This window comes from Dicentrarchus labrax, unplaced genomic scaffold (assembly GCF_905237075.1).
Source record: "Dicentrarchus labrax unplaced genomic scaffold, dlabrax2021, whole genome shotgun sequence".
NCBI lineage: Eukaryota > Metazoa > Chordata > Actinopteri > Moronidae > Dicentrarchus > Dicentrarchus labrax.
Genome location: NW_026136719.1, coordinates 11,056,996 through 11,084,562, shown reverse-complemented (window position 1 = coordinate 11,084,562; position 27,567 = coordinate 11,056,996). Strand labels below are relative to the sequence as shown.

The 27,567-nt window shown below is 38.7% G+C and overlaps 3 protein-coding genes across 4 annotated transcripts in view; 1 reads left to right on the top strand and 2 right to left on the bottom strand.

Annotated features, from left to right (window-relative positions):
* Nucleotides 1–188: 188 nt before the first annotated feature.
* LOC127351767 (glycine amidinotransferase, mitochondrial-like) lies at nt 189–4,809 on the bottom strand. Its single transcript, XM_051379671.1, has 9 exons — nt 4,670–4,809; nt 3,671–3,889; nt 3,329–3,524; nt 2,764–2,954; nt 2,367–2,504; nt 1,974–2,138; nt 1,807–1,870; nt 1,595–1,711; nt 189–1,458 (listed from the first exon to the last, which is right to left on the bottom strand). The coding sequence occupies exons 1-9, from the start codon at nt 4,736–4,738 to the stop codon at nt 1,346–1,348; spliced, it is 1,272 nt and encodes a 423-aa protein (XP_051235631.1). The 5' UTR covers nt 4,739–4,809; the 3' UTR covers nt 189–1,345.
* LOC127351765 (glycine amidinotransferase, mitochondrial) lies at nt 189–27,460 on the bottom strand. 2 transcript variants are annotated; one of them, XR_007880942.1, is made up of 10 exons: nt 27,316–27,460; nt 26,179–26,397; nt 25,837–26,032; nt 25,066–25,256; nt 24,668–24,805; nt 24,275–24,439; nt 24,104–24,167; nt 23,892–24,008; nt 22,686–23,755; nt 189–389 (listed from the first exon to the last, which is right to left on the bottom strand). XR_007880942.1 is itself a non-coding variant. In XM_051379670.1 (9 exons), the coding sequence occupies exons 1-9, from the start codon at nt 27,382–27,384 to the stop codon at nt 23,643–23,645; spliced, it is 1,272 nt and encodes a 423-aa protein (XP_051235630.1). In that variant the 5' UTR covers nt 27,385–27,460; the 3' UTR covers nt 22,485–23,642. The 2 variants fall into 2 exon arrangements, 1 of the variants encoding a protein (XP_051235630.1); XM_051379670.1 differs by lacking the exon at nt 189–389 and having other exon boundaries at nt 22,485–23,755.
* Nucleotides 11,474–27,567, top strand: part of zgc:158482 (uncharacterized protein LOC100009650 homolog) — a 28,472-nt gene continuing 12,378 nt past the window's right edge. Inside the window, exon 1 of the mRNA XM_051379669.1 lies at nt 11,474–11,803. Within this exon, the coding sequence (XP_051235629.1) occupies nt 11,656–11,803 (148 nt within the window). The 5' untranslated portion in view covers nt 11,474–11,655. The remainder of the gene's footprint in view (nt 11,804–27,567) is intronic.

Genomic DNA, 27,567 nt, shown 5'->3' with positions numbered 1-27,567 from the left:
GCTTATATTTTTAATACATGAACTTAATTGAAAGCTCTCAGTACTTCTCACACCACTGGTGATATGGATTAAGAGTTTGGATATGTAATGCTATAACATTTCTCCACACAGTAATGGTCAATAAACAAACACAAACATAGTAAATATAACAAATAATACAATCAAAAACAAACACACGACCACAATAATGACACACAACTCTTTTTAATTACATTTAATAATCTTGCTTGATACAAAACATAATTTGCATTCCTCTATTTAGCCATAACGTCCTTTAAGTTCATTGTTTCAAAAGCAATATCAAGATAGACTTGAAGAGGTAAACATCTTATATCCAACTGTAAAGGCAGCAAAAGAATTATAAAACATAAATCTTCACAACAAAACACCTTTCATTCTTTAGGCATTTTTTTCTTTCCACACAAAAGCAGCCAAACAGTGAGAACAACTAGTAGCATGTAACTGGCCCAGATTTGCAATAGGAGAAAACAGCAGAGGCAAAAGGTATACAATATCTGATATGGACCGCATACTTTAAGTAAATATATAAAAACATCTATTTGTTGGGAAATCCAATAAAGAGTATGAAAAATACTTTGTCTTCTCAATTAATATCTTTACAAATAATATACCAGCAAGAAATTAATATTGTTTAATGACCTACATAAAAACTTTTAAATATTTCTTCAAATATAAAAATACTTTGGGAAAAGACAGAATTAAGGTTTCTGACTTTTTTTTTTTTTTTTTTACGAGGATGCATTCTTTCTCCTCCTGTGCCCTTGTTTCACATACAACATTGTACCTTGTCCTCAAAGTTATGACTTTTATATGCAGAGGTCATAAACAATTCAGCTTCACAATAGCCAGGCCAGAAATTCAGTTAATATTGAGATTACTAATTGAAGTAAAGTGATGTTCATTTGTTGCTATTGAGCATATCTGAACAAAGCTGTTTGCAAAGGCACTCTGATGCACAGCAATGTCAAATCAAAACAATTCATACATGTTAATTTAGGACATTAAGACCCAATCCAGAGAAGCAGTTTGGTGCCACCCATCAAGATAAGATTGCCCCATTATTAGTTTGTTTCATCCAGGTTAGGAGAGTAAACTGCTCTGAGGTTTGACTTTGAACTGCAGCACCCAAACACCCAAATTTCAGTGGATAGTTGTTGAGATAGAAATTTGCCAACAGTAGATTTTTGTATCACAAAGCTCCACCCTTAATTAGTCTGTGTGTACGTACGTGATTCACTGACAATAACAATTAAAGTGGTATTAAGATTTAGGATTGAGGATTTCATCTTCAAAGCTCAATAAAAACTGCCTATTTCTGGCAAGGCTAGTTGAAATAGGACTGCAGGGTACCACGGCGGCGGACATCGGTTGTCCAGCAGTGGAAGCCACCACCCAGGGAATTGGCATGGCGAATGTTCACCTTTATGGACTTGATACCTGCAACAAAAAACACATTTACGTATCATTACACAGCACAGAGGCCTTATTATCGATCAATTGTAAGATCAAAATATCCGTTGAAATTAATCTTAAAGAATGTAAAATAATGCCAAAATAAACTGGAATAACTCACCGAGACTTTCAAACATTTTGTGCATGCTGTTTTCATTGGCGTCAACCATAACACGCTTTTCATCCAACATCAGGACATTCATGGACAGCCATTTGGAGGACATCCACAGTGGGTGGTCTACATAGAAATGGAGAGAGTGTCATTTTTTCCACCAAAAAATTCAAATGTTTTGCTTGAGTAAGAGAAGATACATTTTAGTTTAAAGTACCCACCATCAGGGATCAGAGGCGCTGGAGGTTTCACAATAGTCCAGCCGGCCTTCTTGAACATGTCGACCTGAGGTAAAGGACAAAGAGTTATGTATCAAACTAAGTATCAGTCCACAAGAGGGCAGCACAGGACACTGTGAGAAATGAAAAGTAGCCTTTCCTTACAGTACCTGGTTACATGGACGAACAGGGTTTGACAGCACCAGTCCTGGCCCAATTATGTTAAAAGTGGCATCAATGTGCATGGGGTTAGGGTCCTTGAATGAGATTATGTGGACCTTGTAGTCTGGGGCCAGATGACGACGCATCCACTCAATTCCCATGTAATTTGTAACCTGCAAAAAAACAATAAAAGAGGAGGTTTGAGGGCGTTACCAGTGTTGTATATTAAGATTCAAGTACAGCATTCTTTTGTGGACCTGTATTAGATTTGAGTGAATAAATAGTAAATCGGTGACAGAGACCTCTATGTGTTATCTACTGTTTAACATTAGCAAAATGTTGCTTTATCTTGTCACCCTATCGCACAGCAGACTTGCTGATAATTTTAACAGCCTTCATACCTGACTCCTCTGGACAAACAGATCCCTCCCAGCTCGGATGAAATCAGCAGCATCAAAGCAGGGCTCGTGCTCTGTGGTCACAAACTTCCCCTGGGCGACCAGCTTGTGTCTGTCCTCCACAGTGTGCATGGCGTAGTTCTGAATGACACCAGGCAATAATGATTTACACTGTAGCAATTAATCAGTAGTTTACAGTCTCTTGCACGTACAGTGCAATAAATAGCCCGGGGCAAAGAGTTCAGAGGTGATATGAAGGACCTAAAGAATGCGTTTAAATGCAGGTTTAACTCTGTGCACTCCCAACCCTTCAAAAAACACAAGTTCTACACAGCCCACAAACATTCAACAGGTGCTGTCGTATGGCATCTTAAATGAATCTCACAAGATGAAGACTTACCTGATCGTACAGATCATTGGCCATAGTGGGTTTAGGAGCAGTGGTCCATTTAGCACCTTTTCTGAAGTACTCCTTGATCAAAGGTCTGTAGGCCCGGTACTCAAAGAAACGAGCCCTCCAGGCCATGGGAGCCTCAATAATCTCATTTCCCACAACCATAAGGATGTCTCTGGGCATGGCAGCGTACATGCCTACAACAGATTCAACAACACACAGTTAGCTTACATAGAATATTTTATGAAATACAACATGATGTGCTAACATACTGTACGTGTTATCATACACAGATAAATGTGAGACCAGCATTGGAAGAAGCAGTCAGATCATTTACTTAAGTAAAAGTAACATTACACAATATTCAGTTACACGTAGATGAATCTTTATGTAACTAAAGTAGTGAAATCAATGCAGTAGAGTAGAAGTAGTAGTAGAACAGTAACATAAAATGGAAATACTCAAGTTTATTACAAGTAACTACAGTATTTGTGTGTGTGTAAGTACACTATGTGTGGCTGGTGTCTTACAGGGTTTGAGTTATATACCTCTGCCTTGTCTATTTTTTTACCTGAGGATGTGAAGTCTGGAGTTTTGTATTCCATGGACCAGTCGACGGGTTCTGGCCTCCTCACAACGACGCCCTCCTGACGCAGAATATTGCACATTTCTTCAATCTCGGCAACAGCTTTCTTCAAGTGGTCCTCAGGAAAAGACTGGCCCCCATACTTATTGTAGAAGGACCAATCCTTCTCGTATGTGTTAGTCTGTTGAGAGGTTGATATGACAATATGGAGTTAATCTCACTGTTTGACAATTCAATTTAGGTGTCATATTACGGTTTGGATACTCAGTGGCCCACATATGTAAGTTATGTGATCTGCACAGACGTCATCTTGACATTACAGCTTACTTTCACTTCCACACTGAAGGGAGGCACATGGGCGTTTTCAGCACGGCCCACGATCACCTCCTCCAGAGGGTCCCATTCATTGTAGCTGCAGACAGGACATTCCTGTTTTATGGGCTCAGTAACATGTTCCTCTTCAACTGCACGCTGCGGCTGTGCAGCAGCTGCACTTGAAGTGCTCTGGGAGGCCTTCTGCACCCATCCAGTCACCGCCCGGCCAAGCTGAGGAGGGGAAAAAACAAATCAAAACCAAATACAATTACATACTCTGCAGCACAAAAATGTCCTTCAGTTTTGTGCTGTGGAAGTGACATTATAGATACTGAGAAAGACTTTTGTATGAAAATATGCCAATTCTATAGATTTAATAAACCTTTTTCAGAAAAATGCAGTGTATACATATTAATATTGTAAACAAAAGTAGCTGAGTGTAATCACCATTGCTGTATGCTTTTTAACTTTAGTGCCAGAAATGAAGTGAAATTAGAAGTGTTAGTCAAATACATGACTTTGCTGGCAGCTCACAATCAAAAAAGCCTAGTACAAATACAATAAAACGCTGTTGGCTGATTAAAGAATACATAAGATTGAAGATATCGATGAGAAAATGCCTTCAGTTTGTTTGGTGCCGAAGTACACGTGTTATTAAGAAGCGTTATCTCCACAGATAGTGTGGCCTCTGCTGGCTCAGGAGCAGCTCAAGTGTAGGTTGAAATCAAGACGAATACATTATTCATTAATTAGTTATCACGAGAAAACGATCTTTGTTATATCGAGATGTCGAAATAATTCATTCGTTATCACGAGAAAACAAACTTTGTTATATCAAGATAACGAGATAATAATTCGTTATCACAAGATAACGGCATAAACCGAAGCCGAGAACGGCCATGGATTTTTTAATGCACAGTTTTCTCGTGATAACTGATTAATGTGCTTTCTCTTTTAACAAAAAAAAAAATTAAACTTTTTCTAAAGACATGAAACCACCATAATACCAACCATGGCTCCCATCAGATGGGCAGCCTCGGCCGCTCTGCTACCTCCCCTCAGACACCTGACTCGCAGCATTGTCCAATGTAATAGTGAGTGTGTCAGTGAAATCAAACAGCAGCTCAGGATCCACCTCGCAGTTTGCTCATAAATGAAGACGACTCAGCTTTATAGCAGTGGGTCTACGTGCCTTCATGTCGTGGGGCAACGTGACGAGCATTCCAGAAAAGCAATTCCTTACGCCACCAAATTCCTATCAACTGGTCCAGTAGCATTCCCAAGGAGAACATCTGAAAATGTCTCAAGAATTATTGAATTATTTTTTCACTGTGCAGACTATTTTTTGTTCTCCTTCAATGGGATGTTATGCTAAAAATAAATAAATAAAAAATGAACAGTATATAACTTGAAAACTAGGCCTACACATGTCAACACATTGCTCCTGCATAAAAAGGCTGAAAACACTTAAATTTAACTATTTGGGGGATTTTATTTAGCCTAATAATCAGGAATATAAAACCAAGATTAAGTCTACAGAGTAAGTAATTTTTACAATCCTCTCTTATTAGCCTCCTGTGTTGATCACAAAAAATTTATGAAATGTATTTAAAAATAAGCAAATTTATATAATAAAGCTTCTAAATAACTGACATTTCTAGACTTTACTGTAGCTTATCTCAGTGTAGTTCAGTGTAACGTAATAACATTAACAATATTACTTTATCAAGGAACATTATTATAACACACTCTAGAGTGCAAAGCACAGCATGTAAAACCAGCACAACATGTAAAACCAGCACAACATGTAAAACCAGCACAATGTGAAAAACCACCACATGCTTCACTGTGCTCACAAGAGTTTCACAACCCAGAGACCACAGTGACTGCTGATATTATCTAGCCCTCTAAAAGAAAAATCTGGCTTTTGCCCAAGAGTTCAAAGGATATGCCCTGAGGATGCCTTCAATTCCCAATAGCATCATTTACTAGTCCAACGGTAACAAGAAGAATGAAATCAACTAATTATTTTAATCATTAAAGCTGCATTGATCAATTCAGGGTCACTTGGGGGTAGAAAAACATGCAAAGAAGCCTGTAGATAAACAGCAGATATACACAGTACACACAGTGCAGTCAAGCTTCTGCTGGCTGCCTGACAAACTTACACTGACGACGATATTCAGGAAGTTACTGCTCCAGTCAAGAAATCCTCTGACACACGATCCTCCATAAGACTGCAACCAGTTGTCGCTGGCTAAAAAGATAATTTAGTGGACTTAAGAGGTGCTGGTAGCTTAGTTGAGCTGCTGCTGGCTGTAGCCTTACACTGTATTTACTGGACAGACATGAGAGTGTTCTCAACTATCTGCAAGAAAGCAAATAAGTACATTTCCCAAAATGTTGAACCACTGCTTTAAAGTCCTTTTCCTGTCAGCTGATATTGTTTTGTAATAGTGCATGTTCCCAAACATTAAAAGTCAAATAGTTGGCCGTAAAAACTAAAACGTTGAGCTGAAAGAGCTGCAGAGTTGAGTGTGAATTCTCTCTTTAGCACAAGAGTCGTTTACTATGGAAATGAAAAAAACTGATTTATGTCTGTTTAGCTTGCGCTTATAAGCATATACTTTCCAGCATGCATTGTATATTGGTTAAAACTCTGCACATATCCTTATTCCACAACCAGACTTTTATGGCAGGCACATGTACACCTGTGTGTACCTGTGTGGCAGGCAGTGTAAGTTTAATAGGAACAATAGTGATCATATGCTTACATTTCAACAAACTACACAAAGATTTGGTCTGACTCTTATTATGTCCACTTGTCCACTTGAAGCGTTGTGTTGGTTATTTGGGTGCAGCGGTCCTTGTTTGTTTTGCAGGCATTACTTTTCTTTTCACAAGACTAATTATGTCTGTAAAAAAAGAGGATCACTTCACGCCGAGATGTGCAGCCATATTGTAATTTTATGTAATATTTTTGGCGGGGGGTGTGATGACCCCTCCCACTCTAATGGTTCTGTGTAATTTTTCCCTCGTTTCTCTTCAGGAGACAGAGTGGCAGGGGTGTGACTATAAGATGAGCTACACCTGATTTCCCTCTGATTACAATGCTTTAAAGGGAGTTGATCAGTTAGTTATCTCTCGCTCCTTCCAACCAGCAGGTCCCGGGTTTGTTGCCGTCTCTGGCTTGATTAATCCTTTACCTTTTCCACACACACACACACACACACACACACCATTGATGTACATATATATCTTGTATACTTTGTTTAGTGTGAATATTGAACAATTTAATTTAGTTTTGCTTTAAACACTTTAATTGTCTGTGTGGTCTCCCTTGTTTTGCATGAACTGTGAGCAGGTTTATGACACCTGTTATATAGTCCAACTCTGAATGTCTGGCATTTGCGGCTCCGCCTACTGCACCAAGTGATCCCAGACAGCTGCAGACAGGGGGCCCGTTTCAGAAAGCAGGTTTAGTGAAAACTCTGAGTTAGTTAACCCTGAGATGAGGGAAACTCTGGTTTTTTGGTTTCACAAAGCCAGTTCAGCTTAACTCTGAGTCAGTTACCCTGGCAACATACTCCGTGAACCTAACCTGCTCGCTGGCAGGTTTTCTTCTACTAACCCTGAGTTTCTCCTGCTCTTAAGTTGAAGCCTGCAGACTGAAGGCAGTGGCAAACATGGCGTGTCCTTTTCTCAGCCCTCACATCGTTCACATGACACATTGTGGACATGCTCTCAGTTCTGAGCAAATTCTTTGTATTGCACATCGTTTTTTGGCAACGGCAGTTTTTTGTATAACATTGGTGATGCAGAGCATGTGTCCATGGCAACTGTCTGTCGGGCTGTCCGAAATGTGACACTGAAACGGCTACTATACACGTTTGTAGTGTTCCCAAGTCACAGGCCCACCACCAGACTTCTCGAAGAAGAGTTCCACAGAATTGCAGGTATCAGTCTAAGCAATAATTAGTTTATGTCATAAAGCTTTGAGACTTGAAGCACTAATCAGTCAATTTGATATATTTGAGGGTTTCCATGTGTGATTGGCTGCATAGCTGGCACTCACATTCTTATCATAGCATAAATGAAGGAGATTATGTGAATAGGAGATCTGTCCACAGCATTAATGTACAGGTAGGCCTAAATAGTAGCCTTTAACATTCCAAATGAAATATACTTCACTATACAGCTAATTACTGTTCTCCACTGTGAAGATCATATGTGATGCAGCCCACATGATAAACAATGTGGAAGCGAAGTGGCCTGGGTCTGTGCATGAATCACGAATGTTTCGTGAGTCTACACTGAGAGCCAGATTTGCCTGTGGTGAGGTTTTGTTTCGTCCTAGTGCAACTGAAACATTAAACTGTATCTTGTATTATCATAGGAGAGTTTGATGGTTACCTACTCGGAGACAGAGGGTACGCCTGCCAGCACTATCTGCTGACCCCTTACCCTGATGAGCTCTGAGTCACCTTGAAATAGATTGATATCTGAAAGCAACAGCAGCCAATTACAAAGAACTGTAGCCTATTGCTACAAGAAAAATCAGTGTGCCAAATTGTGTCTAAGATGAATGGGTGGCCATTACTGAGCGAACACTAGAAAAAGGATTATTATACATGTCATTCATTTGAATAACTTACCTCTTATGTAGGCCCCTGTGTCCTGGGGTGTGGCTGGGTCCGATGAGCTCCTCCCAGAGATGCCCTCAACAATGGGTCGCCCACTGTTCTGACTGAGGGCCATCTCTTCAGCCTCTGTGAGAGGTGGTGGTGGTGGACCGCCACCTATTGCGGGCCTCAGCCTTTTTTCTGTTTGCTATAATGTATGTCAAATTTAAACATATCCAGAAAACACAAATTTGGAGACTTGCATGCATAAAAGGCATTTAGGTGTTGCTTTCATATAGACAATATTAAATACTGCCAGTGTTGGGATTTTTCTTTGTTTAGCAGATTTCCCTAATTACTAAAATATATCTATCACATGTTGAATGTAGCCACTAAATGCTGTTTAATGAGGGCAGGCTAAACAACATCACAATTGCTTGTACTTAAATTATACCTTACCTGTTTGAACTACATTTTTATATTTCATCTTTAGTTGCTGCCAAGTCCGTTTGGTGCCTGTTGGGTTGCACCTGTGCGCACAAACACACATAGGAAATATAATTGTTGAATAAGTGGAACATTCAAGACAAAATATTTATTTTTTTCTCCAATTAATAGTCACGCATTGACTCGGTCAGCAATTTTCTGCCACATGAGCTCCCGCTCTTTTGCTGCTGCCACAGTATTGCTTTTATTTTTTAAATATATGCTCACTTTCTGCATGTGTGGTCATTAATATTTCCAACTCCACTGGGGAGAAGTAGGAGGATCGAGGCTTTTTATCACTTGTTGCCACGGTCAATCATGTTATCTGTGTTCCATTGATGAGGGCTTTTTATATCCTAATGCACGGGCTTCACTCAGGGTTACCTTGACTCAGAGTTGATTGAACTAAGTGTTATCACCTGTTCTGAAACCGAAAACTCAGTTTGACAGCTCAGAGTTGGTCAACCTAGAGTTAAGGTTTTAACTCAGAGTTTGTTGAACCTGCTTTCTGAAACGGGCCCAGGGCCTTACACAGGACTTTAGAAATACTGATCACAACAAATCAGAGAGAAGTTTGGTCCGACTCTTGTGTACACTTATTATTACTGATTCATAATTTGTTTGCCACTTAAAGTGAACTCTTTATTGATTCTGTGTGCAAAAGATGGGACATGTCTGTAGTTTGAGAGCTCAGATCTTGAACAAACAGTGTTGACTGATCTGTTACAAAGTGTTACAGACTGAGGAACTGTAGCTATTTACATGTAATGTAACGAGCAGAGTTTTAGGATTACTGCAGACACTTAGAGGATTGAAAGAGATGGTTTCCACTCTTGATTATATAGTTAGAATTTTTTTAATATTCTTTTTTAAGGAAATGATCCACAACAGCCTCTTTCAGCTGACCCTGGCACTGACTTTAATGTGAACTATATAGTGAAGCATCCTTTTTATGGGCTGATTTTTGTGTCAGTAGAAGTTGAATTTGAATCATTTAGAACTGAATCTGAATTGCTCAACTTGAATAATTGCATTAAAATACTGAATTTGAATTTGTATTGTTTAACTTGAATAACTGTATTGAAAAACTAAATCTTAATAGCATAATTTAATTTTATTAGTTTGAAACTGAATTCCAATAAACTTGAAACTGAATATAATATTATGAATCTGAATTCACTTGCAACTGAAACTGTATTTGAGCCTCACTAAAAATTCTACTTTTTATGTACTTTCACTTTCGGTTCTCTCAATTCAAATTCAGTTCTTTAAATTAAATTTCAATCCACAAGATTCACTTTTAAGGTCACAGACGGGTCAAGGTCCTTGAGGAAGAAGCAATGGAGTGCAGAGTAAGCCTGCATTCTTTCCAACAGCCAGCAGAGGGCGACTTCACTGGATAAAGAAGCCCAGTTCCATCAGAAGTAATGGCAAAATAAGTTTCCCACCTGACCTATCTCATTAAACATTTTTCTTATGAGTTTTTGATCTTAATCGTCAGTTTCAAGTCCTTTTCAACACAGCATGATGTTCATTTAAAGGTGTAACTTCCGATCCTATTTAGAGGAAAATAGACGATAAAGCAGGGTATGCTTTAGGGCGGGGCTACCTTGTGATTGACAAGTCTGTGGGTGGCAACCTGTCAATAAAGCGAGAGTGACTCTATCTACTGCACTGTAAATTTGAGCCCCGACATAGAAAAAACTAGAAAATAAAAAGTAGAAAACTAGAAAAAAAGAAAAATATTTCTATCTTCACGTGCTAGTAGGCTAATTTAATGATGAACATGAAACTTAGTTTTAGCTGGCTGACAAAACAAAACTCTACAACAATATGTATACTTTACATCGGTTAAACAGTTAAAATATCGTTAAAATAAATGGTAAACTAATATTACCGTGTTTGACAACCTAGTCCCAGCTTCCTCATGATCGAAAGAAACGTTCTTCACGTCAATCAATCCCCACAAGCTAATCTAACGTCTTCTTTTTTCTCCGGCCACTTGGCAAAAGGGCTCTGTGCACTCTGCTCGACTTACTTACTGAACAACCTTGACCCGTCTGTGACCTTAAAAGTGAATCTTGTGGTTGAATTTGAATTGAGAGAACTGAAATTGAAAGTACATAAAAAGTTGAATTTTTAGTGAGGCTCAAATACAGTTTCAGTCGTAAGTGAATTCAGATTCATAATATTATATTCAGTTTCAAGTTTATTGGAATTCAGTTTCAAACTAATAAATTCAAATTATGCAATTCAAATTCAGTATTTTAATGCAATTATTCAAGTTGAGCAATTCAGATTCAGTTCTAAATGATTCAAATTCAGTTTCTACTGACACAAAAATCAGCCCATACCTTTTAACGTTGTTGCTCTCTAAGTGACTCTTGCTCAGTTCAGTCAGAGAAAGTTTTTTTTTCCGCTTCAATTTTTTTTTCAATAGAAATGGAAAAGTGCTGCTGAGCAATAATCTATTCAAACATCAGTATTCAAAATGATTCACATATTTGACATTTTCTATGAATTTAACTTACATTTTGAGAAAATGCCCCGCCCCACTGAACTAAGTCTTTATTTGCAACATTCCCCATTTTGCCACAGGGGCTGTTCTTTTTCTTTTTTTTTCGTTTTGCCCTTATCTCTGGGTGGATATTCTGTATTGCAAGGATCTGCTGCGGATTTTAGTGAAGTTTTTTTCGAGGCGAAGAAGGAGACCTCTTCTTTGTTTTGGACCGTTTCTTGGAGCAGACCGCTGCGCATCCGGACAAGCTGTTCATTGTGTTTGAAAACGAAGGATACTCGTACAAATACACAGATACGAGGAGTAACAAAACAGCCAACGCGCTCCAGTCTCACCCTGGGTATAAAGTTGGGGACACAGTTGCGCTTTTCATGGGGAATGAACCCGCCTTCATGTTTACCTGGCTGGCCTTGGCTAAATTAGGCTCTCCTGTGGCTCTTCTCAATCACAACATTCGCAACAAGTCTCTGCTGCACTGCTTCAACTGCTGCAGGGCCAAAGTGTTGATAGCTGCCCCAGGTATGCGTCTGTGCTTGTGCATTAGATCAAAACTTTCCTTAAAGTGAAAGATGTTGGATTAAGTTTCTGTGAAACTAAATTATTTATGGATTCAATTTAACCTCATTTCTGATGGTTCAAGCTGTTTTTTAGGGGAAAAGATAAACGTTTACTAATAAAATAATAAAGAAATAGAATAGAGAGATTTAAATTGTCATGGTATGTGTTAGTTTAGCTGATGTATTTCCATCACAGTGGACCAAGAGACTGGTATACAGTTGATATTTCATGAGAGATGTAAAAAGAGGACTTGGGGAGTTGTATTAAATGGACATCTGCCAGATTGAGTTAACAAAGTCATGTGGAGGGGAAGGGGCTTTAATTATTAAATGAGGATGATGTACTAAGAATATTTACCATTTAAATATTGATCTAGGATGATTTTATATTGGGTAAAGACCAATTTCAAGCTTCTGTTTCTGTTCAAGAAATGTATTCAGGCACAGAATTCCAACTGAAACCAAGTCAGTGTTTCTGTCCTTAAAAATGACTGCAGTGCACATCGTGCTCGTCTCCACTGTCTGTCCTCCAGCCTCAGTGCTCGGGTGATTATCAGGTTGTGGTTGGCTTCCATCAGGCATTAAAGAGCCAATGTGTAACATTTAGGAGGATCTATTCGCACGGATGCAATATAATATTCAATGGGTGCATTTAGAATGAAATGTTTTTATCTACACATGCTGCGGGTCGCTTTTTCATGCAGTCTGCCATGTTATACTGCCATGTGTCTACTGTAGGTTGTAGAGAGGGCCTTTCATGTTTTTTGTCAGTTGTGCAGCCACTGTAGTCTGTCTTCACTCCCAGGTTGTCAAATACAGACGCGAGCAGTGTTCAGTTGCTATTTCACAGCTAGATGCCACTAAATCCTACACAGAGCACGGCGTCACCGTCCTTCTGATGACCAAACACTGTGACGCACCTGGAATCGAGAGCTTCTCTGACAAAGTGGACGAGGCATCGGACTCCCCACTTCCCCGATCCCTCAGATCACACATTACTTTCAAAAGCCCTGCAGTTTATATTTACACCTCTGGAACTACAGATATTGGAATAGCTGCTTTGGTCTGTTTGCTTTTCGGTTTCATGTGAGGATCTGTTCCCACATCTGTTGCTTCTTTTTTGCAACACCTCCAGTTTGTAATGCAAGCTTATTGTTGCACACTCCTAAACTACAGAAAAATATATAATATTTTTTTTCCACAGGCTAAACCTAACTTCATGTGTTAAATTGATGGAGGGCCCCTTCAAAGGAAATACGTAGATGATGTCCTGTGAATCTACCACCAGTGTGTGTAAATTAATTAAAACCAGATCCACGAGAAGCTGAGCACTTTCTCCAATGTTAACCTTCAAGGTATTTCTGTGCTTATCCAGATTACTCTGAAATCCCTATAAAACCTGGACAATCCTAAACCATCCAGCAGCCCCTTACTAAAACCTCCTCCTCTTCCTCTGCTAAAAGCGATTCTACTGCTTCTTTGCCTTCCAGTGTCATTTGCACTGTGAAACATGGGCAACTGTTGATCAGGCGCGTGTAGACTGCATTCCCCTTCCTCTCTCTCAGCTCATTCCAGGTAAGGTCAAAGGCCAATAAAGCAAAGGGAGCTTGGGAAGTCTAAGTGGGACACTGCTTGGTCCAGTGACACTACAGCGTACTGTAATCTTACTGGGAACCTTTCCATTGCAGTCAGCCACTACTCCTTCTCAGTCCAGCCAAATAAATGACAACAAGACAAGCAGAGTACAAACAACAAGCTACACAAAAAAGACCATCTGGCTATAATAAGAGATCATTTGTCTACAGTCACTTTGTTGCAGGAGCCATAAACAAATGTACCATCTTAATTACCTCACCAGCACTGTGTCCTAAAGAGAGGATTAGAATTAGTAATACGCCCACGGCGGCCACACCGCCCCTGCTCTATCTGCAACTCTGCATGGCTCCACCTCTCCTCAACGGCTTAGATGTTTTTGAAAATATTAGAAGTGGTTCTTCAGGCTCTTCAGATTTCTGCGAGAGCATTAGATAATCACCAGACTCCCCCTCCTCTTCAACCTGCTAAAACAGGAGCACTGATGTCACTGTTGCATGCGGGATCAGTGCGCGACACGAGCTGGGGCACCAGGCTTGGCACACACACTATACTTGATTTAAACACACACAGACACACTGTGTGAGGAATGGGGATTTGATGACTGCATGTCAATACACATTCATGGAAGTTTGTAAACACACATACACATAAAGCCCAGAATTGTTTTGTTTTTATGATAAATGTCCTGCTGTATTATTAAAATAAACCCAGATTATGGGTAGAAAATGACTCCTCACAGTAGTAAACAAATCAAGAATTCTGAATTAATCTGGAAAAATCCCATCCCTTATTGCTTAAATCTTACAGACTGCTACATCTGTTTCTGCGGTGAGGTTTGACGTGGTTGTCACGGCACACCCGGTGCGACAAATTCAGTTAGTTTGGCCATAAGGAAAGTGAAAACAAACATAAAAGGGTGGGCGTCTTGACGTGGGGGGATTTCCCCCCCCCCCCCCCCCCCTCCTGCAGTGACATTTGGCCACAAAATTCAGCTTGACAGAGGCCCTCCAATAGTCTGCACCCTGTCAGATAAACGCACACATACACATGGAAACAACCAACACACAGACACACTCATGCACTACTAAATTCACATATTACACTTTTTTTCTTTCTTTTTTTTTTTTACAGATGTTTTGTGTTTGCAGACGCCTGCAGATGTACATGCAAACATTACAGTGCAAGCTTCTTTGATTTTATTGTCAATGTGCCGCTGCTTGGAGCTTCTACATCATCATTCTTCACTTAGAATAACTGTTCTCAACAAAGTATTGCTTGATTACTGAATTTTCTGCAAATAAGGGCTGCATGTTATGGTGAAAACATTATATTGTGATTATTTTGACAGATATATTGTGATATAGTTTAGATAGATTCACAATTAGCGCGGAAATGATCACTTTTGAATTAGAAATTAAATTTTTGGGGGGTCTGTATCAAATAAACATGTTTTCTTAAATCTCGAGAACAAGATTTGTAGGCCATTAATGAAGTACTGTAGGTCTGAAGGCCTACAGTTGAATTATTTTGTGAAAATTAGCTTGATGTTGACTGACGCTTGTACAGTATATTTGAAATGTCTTCCCCATATAAAAATAGCTTTTAGGACCAGAACAAACACCTGTGTAAGACTTTCAATATTAATATATCAGCAGAAACCAGAAACACTAAAGTAACTTTCTTTTTCATTTCCCTCTAACTAGTAAATCGAAGTTAAAATTGAACTACCCAGACCCACCCAGTGGTGATTATTCCCATAACTTTAATCATAATTAGCCAAATCAAAATTTTACTTATTCTGATTAAAGATCATATTTTAACTCATTCTGATTACAGTTATGGGAATAATCACAGTTAATGGGGTTTATAAATGTATTCTCCATTCTCTCACTCCTTAAGACAATAGAGGTGAATGGATTTGCAGTTTACAAATTAAAAAAAGGTGTACTCCTGGCATAAATAGTATGTTTCAGGCAGCTGAGGAAGTATTCAGTCAAAGTGTACCATTACCATTCACAGAAAGGAGTTCAGCCCTAGTTAATCCTTGTGTCCTAGTTCACCTTCCTCTTTTGATACCGCATCCTCTCCGTCTGTGACTGTAACAGACACTCAAGAAGCCCTGGAAGGAAAATCTTGAAAGGACCTGCACAAGAAACATATAGCAGTAGTGCATCAAACAGTTTGTGTGCACCACTGTGGTAGTGTTTCTTCTAACATTCGAGGTTGTCTTCTGCTAAGGCGTTCATTTTAGTGAGAGAACACCAGGTGGGCTTACAGTAGATACAGGGTCATGGTAAAATACAGTAAGAAAACCAGTGTGCAGCCTTTCCTGAAGTAACAATTGTTATGACAAAAGATTCACTATAACATAGCCAGAAAATAATGAAATTGTGTGATGGTGGTTAGAGCAGAAATCTTTAGTCTGATGAAGTGAACATTTTTATCTCATCAAAGATAACACTGAATTCTTGTCACATACTTCCTGATATATCAACAGTAAAGCATCATATCTACTCTTATAATCAGACCTACACTCAGCAGCAGCACGCTTTCACTATTTTAACAGTGAACCCTGTTTGTTTGTTCGGCCATTTTGGTTATTTGCAACTGATTTTAATCAAAAGTGTGCTTTTCATCACCTCTTGTAAGGACCTGACAACTGTCCAAGTGCAGTCTATTACAGTGTATTTTCTGAAATGTCCACTAGGGGGCGCCAAAGGAGTGAATTTTCATATATATATTTTAGGGGCTGAATTCAAATAAGTAGGTTAGAGTCTCTCAATATAAGCCATTATATATCTTTAGGAGTTAAGTACAACTATCTACATCAGATATTTCTGTTGGCCAACTACTACTTTGTTTTCTGTTGCTCTCTAGTCAACTACTACAAAATATTCTAAAAAATAATATTTAAGTAGTAGTAGTAATTTCTTCTGAAGTCAGTAAATTAATAAATTATGTCCAATTTAATGCAAATGTTAAACACAATTTTGTTTCTATTACTCCTGTTTTCCTAATGAGAACATACTGACATACACTTTACAAATGTAGGAATGTTTTGTCAAATATTAAACGTTTTATAATTGCTACAGAACAGCCTGGATATTACAGCAGACAATGGTGTAAACTGGGCAAAGCAGTGATTGACAGTTATTCCATTTTCATGTCACTGGTGTCCATTGAACAGCTGAGCTTTCTAAACAGTTCAGTGGTTATGTCTCATAGTACATCCAGACACAACACAGAACCCCTAAACAGTTTTTGTTACCACACTGCAGCCATGTTGCTGTATTATGTATTGTCTGCACAGGTTGAGCTTGCAGTATCTTTGTTCAATTCAAACACAATTTCCCATCCAACCAGCCTCATTGAATAACATGCTTACATAATTACAGTGAGTTATCTACTGTATACTGGTGATACTGGTAAGACACTGTTTTGGCTCATTTTATAGGTAATCTTGAGCCTATATTTAGACTGGGAAGCCAAGGACTTAGTGAGAATTTGTCTCACTGTACTGTTTTCTTTTTGGAATAAGTTGGACATTCTCTGTTATAATAAACATATACTTGGATGTAAATCAACACAAAAAAGAGGCACTCCACCAATTTTACACATAAAGGTCACTTTACTCGTCACAGTTCGTACTCTCCTGCCTGTGAAAACAGCTGTTCAGTATCTTCTTTGTCAAGTCCTTGAGGCAAGTCTTTGAGGCTTGGAGTCTATAAATTCTTAACAGAAAGTCTGTGTTACAAACTGAGGACATGTGGTTTAAAAGATACCAGGCAGAAAGGGTCTAACTATTATTGGTTGCATAATGGTAAATGTAAGAGCCAATGTTCCTGGAGCTCGACCAACACTAGAGACTAAAAGTCAGGATATCTCATCTTCTGATGCTTTTATTTTGACCATTCTTTTTTAAATCTGTCTCCCATAAGTCTCCCAGCTTTATGGAACTTCAATATCAAATTACTGGAGCGGTTAAGGAGAAGATCTATGTAGACATCCACATACAAGACTACAACTGTATGATTTTTTCGAGAGTGGTGTAGTGGTGTCTGAAGAACTGGATATACTCTTGATTTTTGCCCCGTTTTTCTTTAAGCGGCCCATCCAGCAAAGGATAAATACCTGTGTTATAAACAGTGACATGTAAGACTACTCTTTTTTTACCCGAAAAAGTGTCAGTAGTATTTGCACTTTTACTTAATGTCTGCTGCTTGACTTCAGGCAGTAAAGATCATTATGAAATCAACATTACCCACAGAAGAGGTGCCAATTGCAATCAATACTTACACCCCAGATGGGTGAGACAACTGCATAATCATTCATTTTGAATGAAGTATTCCTTATTCCTTATTCCTTACTCCATCCTCTCATGAAACCTGGACAACCATGTAATGTCTTTGACCTTCAAAAAAGCTTGCAGAACTCTACTGAATGATGCGCATCAGAAGGTATTTAGAAGTGGCTATATCCAATGCTGACTGAAACATATGGCATCAGCTGTCACTGCTAGAGTCAATACAGAACTTGCAGCCAAGTGAAAAGGTGCAACAAGAACATCCAGCCACCTTCTGGTTGATTACAGCAGAAATTTAAGAAGTTTACCCAGTCCGTCAGAAGTATAGTTAGTACATTGGATGAAAGGACTTGCTAAACCTTGTGCAAGCCACTACAGGACAAATGTACAAACTTCTGTAGTGGATTTGGATTAGTGGAATGCTTGTTTTTTCTCCCCTTCCCCAATAATAACCTGTAACCACTCTTTACAGAAAAAAATCACTTTCTATGCTACGGTAAAGCAGGTACAACATTAGCTGTTATTTTACTTGTAGAGTTTGCTAACTATCCTGGACTGTAAGTTAATCACATTACTCAACTCTTTCACCTCTGAAATGCCATCTTGCATTATAAGAGAAGTACTGGTACAAGTGCAATAACTGGGTTGAGCTGCTGAACCTATTATCTGCTGACACAAGACAAACAAAAGACAGGCAATTGTTGTGTTGCACTTTATATGTAAACCTCTTTGTCTCCCCACTTTATTTATGACCATTTTGTCTCACACTTTAGAGTTACTGTTATATTTTATTTAGTTCATGATACTCTTTATTCAGGAGCTGTATATAATGTTTAAAGTACTTTTTTAAAGTAGTTTATCGCGCAATCTGTTACACTTTAAATGTCTTTCATATCTTATAGTACTACCATATTGGCCCCAATATGGACAAAAAAAATGTCTGCACATTCACACATACAGAGATTTGAACATGTGGATCCTGTCTTGCTGACTGTTCTGGACCTTATTCAAACTATAAAGTCACCTTAGTCCAGAGAATCCGAGAAGATGACTGATGTTTTCCTGCAGACATCGAAGTCCGATCATTACCAGCTCCCAGTCAATTTTCCTGTTTGAGGACAGTTGTTGAGGCAGCTGCAGTATTGCGCAATTAGGCAGCTGTACAAACAAGCAATCCATCTGCAGAAGACTGCATAGAAGCAGGGGGAAAAATTAGGTACAACTGAACAGCTGTGAAGAGAAGCGACTTGGCTTCAAGTGAACCTGTCCTGACACATGGTCACCTTCAGTCTGGAGTGTGATTCTGAATGTGATTTATCCGTGCAGGAGGCAGCCACAGGCCACAGTTGTAGCCTGATAGTATTCACCCTCTAGTGCCTGATCCAAACCACATTGTGACAAAGGTGAAGCAGTTAAAGGCAGTGTGCTTCTGCCGAATGTCAGAGAGGCACACATAGTCAGGATGTGTCTACTGGTGGCAAACTCTTTTTGCCCTATTGAAGTCATATGCTGTCACACTGGGGTCAGAAAAGGGTTAATTTGATTGAGGAAATTGTGAATTCAGACTCTGTCGCTTAACATGTACAAAGCTGTTTACTTGAAGGTCTTTAAAGGTCTTGTTCACCTTTGGTCACACTTCAGAGGAGAGTATATGGCTGTAGTTTAAAGTGATGCTCTCATCTTGTGTGATGAGCATAGTGTGCTACAGGAGTGCTACAGCAGATTTATGTCAGACAATAAAAAGATTGTGTAAATTCAATGCTGAGAAAAGAAATCAAATAACGACTAATCTTAAAAGATGGAATCAAGTTCGAGAGAGAGTGTAAAGAAGGTCTTTAGATTTAATCATCAATGGGATATGAACAGTGGAGGAATGTATAAATTTAAGGTACTTGTACTTGACTTAAGTCTTTTATTTTCATGCCACTTTATACTTCTATGACACAACATTTTAGAGGGAAATACTGCACTACATTTATTTGACAGCTTTACTTACTACTCACTTATATAAAAATAAAATAATAATAAAATAATATTTTTGCATAGAAAACATACAAAGAGATATAAGAAATATGATGTTTTTCTATAGATTATTTGGGGATTTTTGAGATATCGATCAATTGATCAATAGAGAAAAAAATCAACAGATTAATCCATTATGGAAACAATCATTAGTTGCAGTTATTAAGACAGAATTGGCCAGTCTTCTCGCTGCTAGTCTCGTTTGCTTATGTTGGTTATATAGAGGCATCAGTATTGAATTGAGACTGTTTCATAGCCAGTTTAAGACTCCTTGTAATAGGTTTAAGAAACATTTTCAATGCAGGACTTTTATATGTAACAAAATGGTATTATTTTCCACCTCACCATTGACAACTCCAACCTGTCTCCATCCCCCCACAGCCGCAACCTCGGAGTCATCTTTGACAATAACCTCTCCTTTGAACATCACATAAACCAAATCACCAGAACTACCTTCTTTCATCTCAAGAACATTGCCCGTCTTCGCCCATCACTCTCCTTCTCTGCTGCTGAAACCTTCATCCACGCCTTCATCACCTCCAGCAACAGCATCCTCTATGGCACACCATCCAAAACTCGAAATAAGCTACAGTACATCCAAAACTCCGCTGCACGTATGCTCACCCACACACCCGCACCGTGATCACATCACTCCCGTCCTCCAGAACCTCCACTGGCTCCCAGTTCCACAGCGCATTCAGTTCAAAATCCTCCTCCTTACACACAAAAACCGCCATAACCAGGCTCCTTCCTACCTCACTGACCTGCTCCATCGCCACAATCCATCCCGCAGCCTCCGCTCATCTGACGCAAACCTTCTGACTCCACCACCCCGGACCAAGCACCGAACCTGGGGCGACAGAGCGTTCTCTGTAGCTGCCCCCTTCCTCTGGAACTTTCTCCCCAAACCCATCCGTGACTGTACCGACCCTCCAACATTCAAATCACTGACAAAAACTCACCGTTTTAAAATTTCTTTTAAAATCTAGCTCAGTCTAATGTGTTTTTTAACGTATGTAATGTACTGTTTTATATAGTTTTACTGGTTGATGTTCTTGTATTCTTCTTATATTATATTGGACAGTGTCTTTGAGTATTCAGATAAGCGCTTTTTAAATAAAATGTATTATTATTATTATTATTATTATTATTATTAGTAGTAGTAGTAGTAGTAGTAGTAGTAGTAGTACTTTTACTTAAGTAAAGGATCTGAATACTTCCTCCACCACTTGTTATGGAGAGGAAGGTCTTCTGGACTAAGAGACGACTCCATTGCATACAGCTGAATTCACAGTTATTACCTACAATTTTATTACAAAGAAACATTAAGTGTTTAATTGTGTCATCTGGAAACTTTGTTTTTAGTTTTGGTCCAATGAACTTCAGCGTACAATGTGTAACTTTCACCACTAGATGGCAGCAGAAACAAGGCGTCAAAAGGCTGTTGCACTACTTCTCTCACAGTTTATTTAAACAGTGTGTGGCTTGAGTAACCTTTTTTCTGTCACTATTTAACCTTTTCAGCATTTCTTATTTAACTGGTATCAGACGATAGATCAGAACGTTATTATTTTTGTACATACTGTATTGTCTTGCAGACTTCAAACGCACTAAAATACTGAGACACTCAAATGTAGTTCTCATAAAGTAGGTACACTATGCTATATAACAATCTGCTATAAGCTGCATAAGTCACAATAAATGACTTTGACAGAGAATGAAATTAAAAGAAATACAGTCAATGTTAACTCTATTATTATTATTATTATTTGTCTGAGAGGTTATTTATAAGAGACACAAAACTGTCAATGGTGTAACAGCACCACTTTTACTGGTCACTAAACATCTCCTTGTTCATTTCACATTTCACCTGACTGACTTTTTATCCCCACAAGATGGAGGCGAATAAATGATTTAGTTATGCAGTATTTAAATAGATGTTTTTGTACTGTATCACACAGATTTTACTTTTTCAGATATCCATAAAGCAATAGTTACTCAGATTAATTTAAACTAAATAAATAAGTAAATATAGCAGTTTAATCTTTACAATAAAGTCACCATTTCTGTTTGCATTTGCAATAGGTTTACATAATATATGATGCAACATTCCTCCCACTGTCATCAGCCTGGTTAATGTTTACAGACATAAAGGTGTTACAGTAAATGGTGGTGTCACGCTCAGTGCAAACTGTAGTGCCATTTATCAACCAGGTGAACAGATCCCAGGTTCACAGGTTAGTGTGATGGCCTACTTGATAGGCTTGTGATATTCAATGGTGGATGTATATTCACTCCTCTACTGTACTTCTTCTTGACATTTCAGATGGGAATACTCAAGTATTTGGTAGCTAGTTACTGTTCAGATTGAAAGTTTCCACCAAAATATGTGATCAGCTTCTGATGCATTAATAAAACTACTTAACTGGAGCCTATATAAGTATATAGTAATAAGTACATTTTGATAATACTCCTGTGTGTTTACGTAACTTTACTTTTGATTGTAAGATTTTAAATTGTTATTAAGTATTATTAGCTTTATTTTTAATACATGAACTTAATTAAAAGCTCTCAGTACTTCTCACACCACTGGTGATATGGATTAAGAGTTTGGATATGTAATGCTATAACATTTCTCCACACAGTAATGGTCAATAAACAAACACAAACATAGTAAATATAACAAATAATACAATCAAAAACAAACACACGACCACAATAATGACACACAACTCTTTTTAATTACATTTAATAATCTTGCTTGATACAAAACATCACTTGCATTCCTCTGTTGAGCCATAACGTCCTTTAAGTTCATTGTTTCAAAAGCAATATCAAGATAGACTTGAAAAGGTAAACATCTTATATCCAACTGTTAAGGCAGCAAAAGAATTATAAAACATAAATCTTCACAACAAAACACCTTTCATTCTTTAGGCATTTTTTTGCTTTCCACACAAAAGCAGCCAAGCAGTGAGAACAACTAGTAGCATATAACTGGCCCAGATTTGCAATAGGAGAAAACAGCAGAGGCAAAAGGTATACAATATCTGATATGGACCGCATACTTTAAGTAAATATATAAAAACATCTATTTGTTGGGAAATCCAATAAAGAGTATGAAAAATACTTTGTCTTCTCAATTAATATCTTTACAAATAATATACCAGCAAGAAATTAATATTGTTTAATGACCTACATAAAAACTTTTATACATTTCTTTAAATATAAAAATACTTTGGAAAAAGACAGAATTAAGGTTTCTGACTTTTTTTTTTTTTTTTTTACGAGGATGCATTCTTTCTCCTCCTGTGCCCTTGTTTCACATACCAAATTGTACCTTGTCCTCAAAGTTATGACTTTTAGATGTAGAGGTCATAAACAATTCAGCTTCACAATAGCCAGGCCAGAAATTCAGTTAATATTGAGATTACTAATTGAAGTAAAGTGATGTTCATTTGTTGCTATTGAGCATATCTGAACAAAGCTGTTTGCAAAGGCACTCTGATGCACAGCAATGTCAAATCAAAACAATTCATACATGTTAATTTAGGACATTAAGACCCAATCCAGAGAAGCAGTTTGGTGCCACCCGTCAAGATAAGATTGCCCCATTATTAGTTTGTTTCATCCAGGTTAGGAGAGTAAACTGCTCTGAGGTTTGACTTTGAACTGCAGCACCCAAACACCCAAATTTCAGTGGATAGTTTTTGAGATAGAAATTTGCCAACAGTAGATTTTTGTATCACAAAGCTCCACCCTTAATTAGTCTGTGTGTACGTACGTGATTCACTGACAATAACAATTAAAGTGGTATTAAGATTTAGGATTGAGGCTTTCATCTTCAAAGCTCAATAAAAACTGCCTATTTCTGGCAAGGCTAGTGGAAATAGGACTGCAGGGTACCACGGCGGCGGACATCGGTTGTCCAGCAGTGGAAGCCACCACCCAGGGAATTGGCATGGCGAATGTTCACCTTTATGGTCTTGATACCTGCAACAAAAAACACATTTACGTATCATTACACAGCACAGAGGCCTTATTATCGATGAATTGTAAGATCAAAATATCCGTTGAAATTAATCTTAATGAATGTAAAATAATGCCAAAATAAACTGGAATAACTCACCAAGACTTTCAAACATTTTGTGAATGCTGTTTTCATTGGCGTCAACCATAACACGCTTTTCATCCAACATCAGGACATTCATGGACAGCCATTTGGAGGACATCCACAGTGGGTGGTCTACATAGAAATGGAGAGAGTGTCATTTTTTCCACCAAAAAATTCAAATGTTTTGCTTAAGTAAGAGAAGATACATTTTAGTTTAAAGTACCCACCATCAGGGATCAGAGGCACTGGAGGTTTCACAATAGTCCAGCCGGCCTTCTTGAACATGTCGACCTGAGATAAAGGACAAAGAGTTATGTATCAAACTAAGTATCAGTCCACAAGAGGGCAGCACAGGACACTGTGAGAAATGAAAAGTAGCCTTTCCTGTCTTACAGTACCTGGTTACATGGACGATCAGGGTTTGACAGCACCAGTCCTGGCCCAATTATGTTAAAAGTGGCATCAATGTGCATGGGGTTAGGGTCCTTGAATGAGATTATGTGGACCTTGTAGTCTGGGGCCAGATGACGACGCATCCACTCAATTCCCATGTAATTTGTAACCTGCAAAAAAACAATAAAAGAGGAAGTTTGAGGGCGTTACCAGTGTTGTATATTAAGATTCAAGTACAGCATTCTTTTGTGGACCTGTATTCGATTTGAGTGAATAAATAGTAAATCGGTGACAGAGACCTCTATGTGTTATCTACTGTTTAACATTAGCAAAATGTTGCTTTATCTTGTCACCCTATCGCACAGCAGACTTGCTGATAATTTTAACAGCCTTCATACCTGACTCCTCTGGACAAACAGATCCCTCCCAGCTCGGATGAAATCAGCAGCATCAAAGCAGGGCTCGTGCTCTGTGGTCACAAACTTCCCCTGGGCGGCCAGCTTGTGTCTGTCCTCCACAGTGCGCATGGGGTAGTTCTGAATGACACCAGGCAATAATGATTTACACTGTAGCAATTAATCAGTAGTTTACAGTCTCTTGCCACGTACAGTGCAATAAATAGCCCGGGGCAAAGAGTTCAGAGGTGATATGAAGGACCTAAAGAATGCGTTTAAATGCAGGTTTAACTCTGTGCACTCCCAACCCTTCAAAAAACACAAGTTCTACACAGCCCACAAACATTCAACAGGTGCTGTCGTATGGCATCTTAAATGAATCTCACAAGATGAAGACTTACCTGATCATACAGATCATTGGCCATAGTGGGTTTAGGAGCAGTGGTCCATTTAGCACCTTTTCTGAAGTACTCCTTGATCAAAGGTCTGTAGGCCCGGTACTCAAAGAAACGAGCCCTCCAGGCCATGGGAGCCTCAATAATCTCATTTCCCACAACCATAAGGATGTCTCTGGGCATGGCAGCGTACATGCCTACAACAGATTCAACAACACACAGTTAGCTTACATAGAATATTTTATGAAATACAACATGATGTGCTAACATACTGTACGTGTTATCATACACAGATAAATGTGAGACCAGCGGTGGAAGAAGCAGTCAGATCATTTACTTAAGTAAAAGTAACATTACACAATTTTCAGTTACAAGTAGAAGTATTATAAGCAAAATGAATTTGCTTTAATATCTTATATCATGACTGGGCAAATATTATTAATCACTAACAAGTAAACAATACTTTAATTTTGTAGCTGGTTGAGGGGAGAAGGAGCTAATTTTAACAGCTATATATACTTCTGCATACTTTAATCAACGGAATGAATCACATTGCATAAATGGAAATGTTCTGTGTGCAGAAGATGAATCTGTATGTAACTATAGTAGTGAAATCAATGCAGTAGAGTAGAAGTAGTAATAGAACAGTAGCATAAAATGGAAATACTCAAGTTAAGTACAAGTAACTACAGTACTTGTGTGTGTGTAAGTACACTATGTGTGGCTTGTGTCTTACTGGGTTTGAGTTATATACCTCTGCCTTGTCTATTTTTTTACCTGAGGATGTGAAGTCTGGAGTTTTGTATTCCATGGACCAGTCGAGGGGTTCTGGCCTCCTCACAACGACGCCCTCCTGACGCAGAATATTGCACATTTCTTCAATCTCGGCAACAGCTTTCTTCAAGTGGTCCTCAGGAAAAGACTGGCCCCCATACTTATTGTAGAAGGGCCAATACTTCTCGTATGTGTTAGCCTGTTGAGAGGTTGATATGACAACATGGAGTTAATCTCACGGTTTGACAATTCAATTTAGGTGTCATATTACGGTTTGGATACTCAGTGGCCCACATATGTAAGTTATGTGATCTGCACAGACGTCATCTTGACATTACAGCTTACTTTCACTTCCACACTGAAGGGAGGCACATGGGCGTTTTCAGCACGGCCCACGATCACCTCCTCCAGAGGGTCCCATTCATTGTAGCTGCAGACAGGACATTCCTGCTGCATGGGCTCAGTAACATGTTCCTCTTCAACTGCACGCTGCGGCTGTGCAGCAGCTGCACTTGAAGTGCTCTGGGAGGCCTTCTGCACCCATCCAGTCACCGCCCGGCCAAGCTGAGGAGGGGAAAAAACAAAGCAAAACCAAATACAATTACATACTCTGCAGCACAAAAATGTCCTTCAGTTTTGTGCTATGGAGGTGACATTACAGATACTGAGAAAGACTTTTGTATTAAAATAATCTTTGGATTTAATAAACCTTTTTTCAGAAAAATGCAGTGCATACATATTAATACAATCAGTTGTAAACAAAAGTAGCTGAGTGTAATCACCATTGCTGTATGCTTGTTTATTTTATTTTTTTACTTTAGTGCCAGAAATGAAGTGAAATTAGAAGTGTTAGTCAAATACATGACTTTGCTGGCAGCTCACAATCAAAAAAGCCTAGTACAAATACAATAAAACGCTGTTGGCTGATTAAAGAATACATAAGATTGAAGATATCGATGAGAAAATGCCTTTAGTTTGTTTGGTGCCGAAGTACACGTGTTATTAAGAAGCGTTATCTCAACAGATAGTGTGGCCTCTGCTGGCTCAGGAGCAGCTCAAGTGTCACTGAGTTTGGGAGCGCATCTGTGCCAAACAGCTGTCCACTGTCACTCAGGAACCAAAAGGGGAAAAAAAGCTCTTTTCAGTAATTAGAAACAAATTAATCCTCTGACTCGGGTCTGTTTGTTATTGTCAGTGTTTTTAGTCCAAAAAGTCGATTAGATTGTATTTGATTTTCGAGGTTTTTTTTTGTATTTTAGCTAAAAATGTTTGAATAAAACAATGAATCAATCGAGCTGATGTCGAGTGAAAAAGCAGCTCAGATGTAGTCTGGTGAGGAAAATGTCGAACATATTTTCTTTATTCACGTTGACTCACATGTGCTTTCTCTTTTAACAAAAAAAAAAAAAAGAAAGAAATTGAATTTTTTTTCTAAAACATTTTTGGAAAAAAGAAAAGACATGAAACCACCATAATACCAACCATGGCTCCGATCAGATGGGCAGCCTCGGCCCCCCTGCTACCTCCTCTCAGACACCTGACTCGCAGCATTGTCCAATGTAATAGTGAGTGTGTCAGTGAAATCAAACAGCAGCTCAGGATCCACCTCGAAGTTTGCTCATAAATGAAGACGACTCCGCTTTATAGCAGTGGGTCTACGTGCCTCTGAGACCATTGGTTGCCTTCATGTCGTGGGGCAACGTGACTTGAGAAAAAGCATTCCTGAAACGCAAT

Bases quoted from the DNA above. Each gene is read 5' to 3' on its own strand.
- LOC127351767 (XM_051379671.1), bottom strand. From the start codon at position 4,738: ATGCTGCGAGTCAGGTGTCTGAGGGGAGGTAGCAGAGCGGCCGAGGCT. The intron at 2,139-2,366 runs GTATGAAGGCTG...GTTTTTTTGCAG, and splicing joins TGTTTGTCCAGAGGAGTCAG to GTTACAAATTACATGGGAAT. The intron at 1,712-1,806 runs GTGGGTACTTTA...ATTTCTATGTAG, and splicing joins AGCGCCTCTGATCCCTGATG to ACCACCCACTGTGGATGTCC.
- LOC127351765 (XM_051379670.1), bottom strand. From the start codon at position 27,384: ATGCTGCGAGTCAGGTGTCTGAGAGGAGGTAGCAGGGGGGCCGAGGCT. The intron at 25,257-25,836 runs GTAAAAAAATAG...AATCTGTTGTAG, and splicing joins TCCAGACTTCACATCCTCAG to GCATGTACGCTGCCATGCCC. The intron at 24,168-24,274 runs GTACTGTAAGAC...CCTTTATCTCAG, and splicing joins CTGATCGTCCATGTAACCAG to GTCGACATGTTCAAGAAGGC.